General features: G+C 39.1%; 1 protein-coding gene across 1 annotated transcript; it reads right to left on the reverse strand.

The window, feature by feature from the left end:
- LOC104240398 (pentatricopeptide repeat-containing protein At3g51320-like) lies at nt 1-507 on the reverse strand. Its single transcript, XM_009795236.1, has one exon. It carries the CDS (start codon nt 505-507, stop codon nt 1-3), a length of 507 nt encoding a protein of 168 aa, XP_009793538.1.
- Nucleotides 508-8452: the final 7945 nt, after the last annotated feature.

The following is an 8452-nucleotide window of genomic DNA, read 5'->3' on the forward strand; positions in this document are numbered from 1 at the left end:
CTAATGTGCAAAATTGGGCTTTATACCAAACAAATCACTCATGACGCCAAAGTGTGTTCTTGCTTCTGCTAACAGTCCTTCACGGGCACAACCGCATAAGACACCCACAAATGTCATTTCATCTGGAAGCACACGATCCCCGTCACCTTGCTTCATGTTCTTAACATGATCTTTTTCTGTACCTTGTAATCTACTACTCAGCAAGTCTGCATACCGATTAAGCCCATCTTTCGGGTTCCCATGAATGCAATACCCCAAAATCATTGCACTCCAGCAGACTATGTTCTTGACCGACATTTGATCAAAAGTCAAACGAGCAATTTCTGCTCTTCCGCATCTACTATACATATGGATTAAAGTCGAACTAGTGATCAAATTCAAATCTTTAGATACCTTAATAAGAGACCCGTGAACAGATTTTCCTTCTTTCATCCGAGCTGACCAAGCACAAGCAGTAAGCACAATAACTACCGTTGCATCATTCCCATTCAATCCCCTCTGTGCCATTTCTCGGAACAACTTTAGGCACTTCCCGGGGTTATTCGACTTCAAATACCCATTCATCATGACATTCCACCCAACTAAATTCCTCCATTGGCATTGCATCAAACAACTGCCGTGCAACCACTAATTCACCCACTCTTACATATCCATTCACAAAGTTGTTCCAAGACACAGCATCCCTCTGCGGCATTTCATCGATCAATACCATTTTTCACTAATTGTCCATGACACTTATGACCCAAATCCAAATTACCTCCATAGCACAAGAACTCAGGAGGGGCGGGAACGTAAAACTATTAGGCAAGAACCCATTTTTAAGCCTTAGATTGAAGGTACGTAAATCTTAAGAAGGGTGGAGAATTTATAGTGTCCACAGAAGGAATATAAGAGGCTTGAAGTTTAATTAAGTTGTTTGATAACGAAGAGGTTTAATTAATAAATAGTACTAGTTCAGAGCCTCAGTCATGCACAAACCAAATTCGTTTGAAGAAGTTCAATTAATCATCAAGAATCTATTCAACTATTTCAATTAATCATCAAGAATCTATTCAACTACTGTAAAATGCATTGAATTTCTTTCACCTTTTGATCGTTTAAAAACTTTAGTGGTTTTGGTTATTTACTGCTTCAAAGTGTCACTATATTCACTTAAAAAAACAGAATGAGCTAAACTTCGGCGCTAATCTATCGTTAAATATTCACTTAAATCGTTCGTAGCCAACAAGATTTCTTGATAAGCTGTCACTAATTCGTAGCTAAATAGGATAAGCGTTGGATTTATCTATTTAGCTATAGAATTTATCCATCACTAATTCTTGTCTTTTTAGTATATAGTAAAGGGCAACCTGGTGCACAAAGCATCCCGCATTCACGCAGGGTTCGAGTAAGGGCCGCATCTTATGTAGACAACCTACCCTGATGCAAGCATCAATGATTGATTCCACGGCTCGGGACTGTGACCTATAGGTTACACGGACATGAGCGAACATAAGTGGGGGTCATCCGACACCGCGTCGTCGGAAAAAAATAGTAAACATTTATACTAATATTCTGCAAAAACGAGACAATATATAGTAATGACAAGCTTCCTGGAAAAGAATATTTCTTGATCCACTAGTCAAGCTCATATTTGGGTTTGTAAAGGTTGCATGTCCGAGTCTGGACGTAGACATTCTATTCTTTGATATTTTTTAAGGGAGCATTTTTGCTAAAAATTTGAGGCTAAGGAAAATTAAACATATATCTCCCTTTGCAATAATATTCAACTAAATCATCGGGGCCTTGTAGAAAAATAATATTAAATAATACTTATTTTTATTTATTGAGAGAACTTCACTTTTAGCCGGTCAGAGAAAACAAATATAATCCAGTAGCCATAAATATTAGTCAGACAACTCATAACCCCAAACTAATTATACCGACTAGCCCAAACTTACCGTATGCAGACTATTTTTACTTCTATTTATTTTTTTCGCGGTTCAAATTTTTCATAAGTGCACGATTTGTTAGGTACAGAAGAATTAGATGAGAAAATTAAAGAGTTGTAGTTGTTGGACGAGAGAAAGTGATTACTAACACCTAAGAATTGCCACGTACCAATTTGGACAACAAATGTACACAGTACAGTGTGCCAACTGTACTGTCTCCAAAACAAATACATATCAAACTAATAGGGCTACACACTGTAGAAGACTGCAATATTGTGGTATCATGTATGACTTCTTCTACCCGGTGTATGTAAGCTCAATATATTCTTATTTATTTTCCCAGTTTCGAAGCTAGAAAGAGAAAAGAAGATATTGAAATTAGCGGTCATGAAATAAAAAAAATAGTATTATATATATATATATAGGGGTACACTGAAAAAAATATAGGATACACTTTATGTAAAATACTATAAAATCACCCACTGGTGTAGATACATATACAGGAATACTCAAGGCCTCACTAGGCATAACCAAGTAGGGTGCAAAATAGGACGACACATATGAATACGTAGATCAAGGATCAAATAGCACTGAGGCGTCCCTATTACATACCAGAATAGTATCTGTAATAACAACATCGGATGACTCAGCCTCTGGCCTGACTGGCAAAGCATAACATTGGGGCTGGGCCCCACCTCCCTGAATCACATCCCTGGGACGATCGGCTGCTGGCTGACCCCTACCTCTGGCGGTCTAAGCTCCACCTCTATGACATCTACCTCCACCTCTATGTCCTCTACCCTCGCCTATAGCAGGCTTTGGAGCAACTGGTGCCTGAATCATAGGACGAGGACCTTGCTGCTGAGAACTACCTGAAGCTCGAGGGCAAAATCTAACAATGTGACTCGGGTCACCACAACCATAACAAGCCCTCGACTGCTGGACCTATCGACCTGAATGTACTCCCCCGAAGCTCTTAAGTGGTGGTGCACTGCTGAGAGCTGATGGTGCACTAAAAGACTGCTTCTCAGAATAATATGGCTGAGAACCACTACCTCCGGGAGTACCATGAGAGACCTGGAGAGATGACTGAAAGAGCCTCGGAGGATGGCCTCTACCATAAGAATCTCTACCTCCAGATGAGGTACCACTAAATCTACCAGCATGACGAGGCCTCTTCTCAGACCCATACCACCTCCCTGAGCAAGTGCCATCTCTATCCTACGAGCCGCATTGGACGCCTCCTGAAACGAAATCTCATTCCCGTCTCCCATAGCCATCTGAAGACGGATCGGCTGAATCAACCCATTAATAAATCTTCGCACCCTCTCTCTATCGGTGGGAAGTATCACAATAGCATGGTGAGCAAAATCAATAAACCTGGTCTCATACTGTTTGACTGTCATAGAGCCCTGCTGGAGGCGCTCAAACTGCCTGCGAAGAGCTTCTTGCTGAGTAACTGGGAGAAACTTCTCCAAAAATAACTTTGCAAACTGATCACATGTCAATGATAGCGACCCTAGTGGTCTGGCTAAGCAATAGTCTCTCCACAAAGCCTTGGCGTATCTTGCTAGACAAAAAGTGGCGAAGTCGACCCCATTGGTCTCCACAATACCCACTGTCCGAAGAACCTCATGGCAGCTGAATAAGAAATCCTGAGCATCCTCTGAAGAAGTGTCATTGTATGTGGTATTGAAGAGCTTGGTGAATCGATCCAACCTCCATAGAGCATCGGCGGACATAGCCGCACCATCACTGGTCTGAGCCGCAATACCCGGCTGGACTACCATAGCTGGTTGAACTGCTGGAACCTCAGCCTGAGGAGCTACCTGCTCCGGAGTACGTGTAACGAGAGTTTGAACTCCTCCCCCAGCCTGAGATGTGGCTGGTGCTATTGGAAGCAAACCCGCTCGAGAGATGCTCTATATAAAGCCTACCAATTGGACCAAAGCGTCCTGAAGCACTGGAGTGGCTATGAATCCCGGACCTGAGCTGGGCCCACCGAAGCTGCTGGAGCTGGAACCTCATCATCATAGTCAACATGAGGCTCCACTTCTGGGACTGCTGCTCGGGGCTGAGCTCTGCCCCTGCCTCGGCCTTGCCCTCTGCCCTTGATAGGAGCTGCTGCTGGGGGCTCGAGCTGTTGTGCGATAGAAGAGGAAGCACGTGTTCTCGCCATCTGTGAAAGAACAGAGTAGAAAGACAATTAGTACTTGAGAAATAGAATCGCACGACAAGAATGAACAAAGTGAAAATTTTCCTAACTCTGTAGCCTCTGGGGGATAAATACAGACGTCCCCGTGCCGATCCCTCAGACTCTACCGAGCTTGTCCATGAGTTGTGAGGCCTAAGTAACCTAGTGCTCTGATACCAATTTGTCACGACCTGGATTTTCCACCATCGGGAGTCGTGATGGCACCTACTATTGAAACTAGGCAAGCCAAGTATTAAAACATTTTCTGATATCATTTCAACAATATAAGCAAAACGAGACATTTAAATTACAACGAAAGTCTTGAAACATAGATAACTGGAAAACAAATGCAGAAGTTTAAATACAATTCTACCCAGAATTGGTGTCACTACTCACGAACTACTAAAGAGTACTACAAACAAGGTCTGAATAAGAGATACACTGTTGATGTTCCAATACAAAAAGGAAACAAGCTAAGTACAATAGGAAGGGACCCTGGCCTGCGGGACGTCAGCTAGGCTACCTCGCAAGTCCCTGTACTGAAGTCAGCTTCCGATCAATACTGCTGATGAGGTCCCAAAGCTGCACCTGGATCTGTGCAAAAAGATGCACAGAGTGTAGCATCAGCACAACCGACCCCATGTGCTGGTAAGTGCCTGACCTAACCCCGGTGAAATAGTAACGAGGCTAGACAGGACCTACCAAAAACATCCTGTGCTGATATATATGTACAAGGGAAAAGAGTACAGAAATTTAAACAGTTAAAGATACATTTTAATATCAATAAGTATTAATAAGTTAAGTTGCCATGTGTCTTTTTAATAAGTATTAATAAATTAAGTTGTCATGTGTCTTTTTAATATGTTGCCACTTGTCATTCTAATAATTTGACACTTGGCTAAATTATAGTGCAAACTTCTTTGCTTTAATATATATAAATATAGAATATAGATATATAGATAAAAACGTTGACACGTTATCAAAGGAAAACATTCTTGGATTTTTCATCTTCTTAATTTACAGTGGGGACATACTATAAAAAGTTAGTTGCCTATTTCATAATTGGAATTTCCGACAATTTACTTGGGACATGTAATTCCTAGACAATGTCATGGTGACCTAGAAATGTACCGTAATTTACGCACTTTGTTTTTTCTTTCTTTCTTTTTGCGTTAGGAAGTTAATTGATTAAATTAAAAAAAAAAGGATAATTTTACATAAATACAACTCACACACCTGACTTGCAACATAATAGCCTAGATATCACTTTGCAAATTTATAGCCCAAAAAATTATAGGTTAATTCCCGAAAGATAGCTTATTTTGCTCCCTCGCAAATCAGCCACAACGCAACTCAAAAATCATGAATAATACATATTATCTAAAGGTAAGAAATTCAAACACTTCCAACAGGATAAAAGAAAAATAAAAACTTGGTAAATAAATTGTAGAATCCCTCCAAACGAAAAAGAAGAAGAGAAGGAAGTGTCAAATTTCTGTAGAGACCTCTTACATGCTAACAATGTATATACATCCTTATAAACTGGAAAAAAAATATTTATACAATATTATACACAAATATACACATTTATACACAATTATACAATACTGTATAACTTGTATAAACATGTATAATAGTGTATAAGAGGTGTCTGTATATCCATATACACAATTATACACTATTATACAGTGTCGATACAACCTACTACATAGTTATGATTTTCCAGAACTTCAAACTTCAAAATCTTCCAAAATTACGAGAACTTCAAACTTCAAAATCCTCCAAAATTAGTGGTTGTTTGTTGGTGCAAATCCTTCAAAATCCTTCAGATCCTTCAAAATCAAGTTTGAGAGCTATTTGGGTTAGAGGATGAATTCAGTATATCCATATACACAATTGTTTGACTTTTCCAACCACTAAATCCAATTCCAAAACCAGTTCCAACATCAGCAGAAACCTTCAAACTTTAAACTTTTGTTCTTTAATCCATCTCTTACTTTTGCAACATTTTCGCTGTATAACAATTCAAACAATAGGGAGTTTTGCATCAAACAAGAGATATAGAATGGCACCAACAACAATTAATAAGAGGATTAAGAAAATTAAGATGATGAAGAAGTAACAACAACAACAACAACAACAACAACAACAACAACAACAACAGAAACTCCTTCCACACGAATTATTTTTTTCTGGGTAGAATGGTGATTGTGGCGACCTTTGAATGGGTAGAGGATGAGGGATCTATATGGGTTAGAGAGAAAGTAGTGAGAGACGGTGAGAGAGAGAAGGGAATGAAGAAAGAAAGAAAAAAAAAACCCTAAAAGTATGTCTTTAATAGTGGGCTAAAGGCTGAAAAGTTTCTTTCAAGTTATGTACAACATGAGCTATATAGAGTAATAGCTTCAAATGTGGGCCATTTTTTGTTGGGCTATTAGGCGAAGTGACATGGACTGTAATTTTACCCTTTTTACTTAATATATATATGAAACATATTGAGATTTTTTATATCAAAAAACATACATAGAAAAACTTAATAGAATAACAATGACTTCCTTTAGAATAATGCTCATACCACAAATGTAGCAGTCGATCATCTGATAGCTACATTCATTCCAAGTATAATGATAGCTCAAATCAAACATAATTAATTGAACCACAAGTAAATTACCACTTTCATAATTATTCTTCCAAGGCAAGTCCTTTGGAAAAACTATACTGTCTGCATCATTAAAGGTGCTTGAATTAAATTAAAAGTGCCTTTGATTACTATTTCAAAGAAGGTAAAATCAATGCCAGCACCAGGGCGAGTTCTAATTCACATTGTAACAGAGAAAGGAAAAGGCTATCCTCCTGCTGAAGCAGCAGCTGATAAAATGCATGGTAAGGCAATAAAATATAAAGACTACATGTTGTAAATATCGCATCTAGGGTTTCTTATGTGCCTCGAGTTAATGCTCCACGTCAGCAGCTAGTTTTTTTTTTCCCTTTTTCTTTTAAATTTTTTATTTCTCCTTAAACTTTTGTTGTTCAGTTTCATGTGCGTAAAAAATAGTACTAGTAGTAGTTGTAGTAACTATTTTATTAATGGATTAAAAATAATAATTAACTTTTTACTTCAAAATGAGTTTATAATTTCATATTTCGTAGAGTACGTTATCTCACAAATTTCTTAAAATCCTGACTAAGCTTTCCTGCTTACCGTATCACCAATTGTTTTAACTTACTTGTTTGAATTAAATAAATTTCTTTTCAGCCTTTTTATCCAAATAATTCCATATTTTTAAAAACTATCATTTAAAATACCCATGATGAAGGTGTGTTTGGTATTAAAGAAAATATTTTTCGGAAAAATATTTTCCAATTTTAAAGTATTTGGTTGGTGTATGGGTCATAATTCGACCCCACGATAATTAACGGAACTAATCCACTCGTAAGTCTATTTGTAGCTAATAAATGGTACGTCCATTTATTAATAACAGTACATGATGATTACCCGATTTGACTGGTGAGACCACGGCCCACTCGCCCTCACGAGGACGTCCTGTCAATGTGGTCACAGCCACTCAGCGCCAGCTCGCAAAGTTCACAGCTATAAATACTAAGAGAAAGAACCCTAAAAGGGGGGGGGGCTGCTTCTTCTTCGCTATTACTCCCTAAAAAGGGGAAACACACAGTAACTCCCCTATTACGGGTATAATGAACACCATTGTAAGGCTCTGAACCTCTCCATGGAGAGGCAGACCAAACCGATCTTATTAATAAAAGCTCTTTACCTATTTCTACTCTATCCAGAATATATACTTTTTATTTCTTCCGCTTGGTTTATTGATTTACTACGATCTGCTATGATTGGCACTTGATTTATTTTTATGCTTGCAAAGTGTATGATAACTTTGAGCTAAACAATTTGGTGCCGTCTGCGGGGATTTCATAGTAGAATCGCGTAGTTCATCCTTGGACCGAAAAGGAAGGAGAACACTCAAAGGGGAAAGCAACCCAGCCCGAACAAGCCAAAGCGACATAACGGGTAAAGGGAACTCAGAAGCCTTCGACAAGAACCTGAATCCCCCACCCCCCCCATTCTCAAGTAAGCGCAAGAAGAACAAGAAGAAGCAGATCCTCTCCCTACGGGGAGAACACGCGCATGGTACCCTCATCTCCCCTGATACAAGATCCTGCCAAAAGAAAAATGGCACGAAAGCATCTTAAGCCGAGATCCATAACGGGGTAACCTATACAAACTGGTCGAGAAGACTACGCACAAATCGTGCTAGATCTCAAATCAAAACCAACCCCCAACCCCCAACGCCCTGCGCATAATGGG

This window comes from Nicotiana sylvestris, chromosome 5 (genome assembly GCF_000393655.2).
Source record: "Nicotiana sylvestris chromosome 5, ASM39365v2, whole genome shotgun sequence".
Taxonomy (NCBI): Eukaryota; Viridiplantae; Streptophyta; class Magnoliopsida; order Solanales; family Solanaceae; genus Nicotiana; species Nicotiana sylvestris.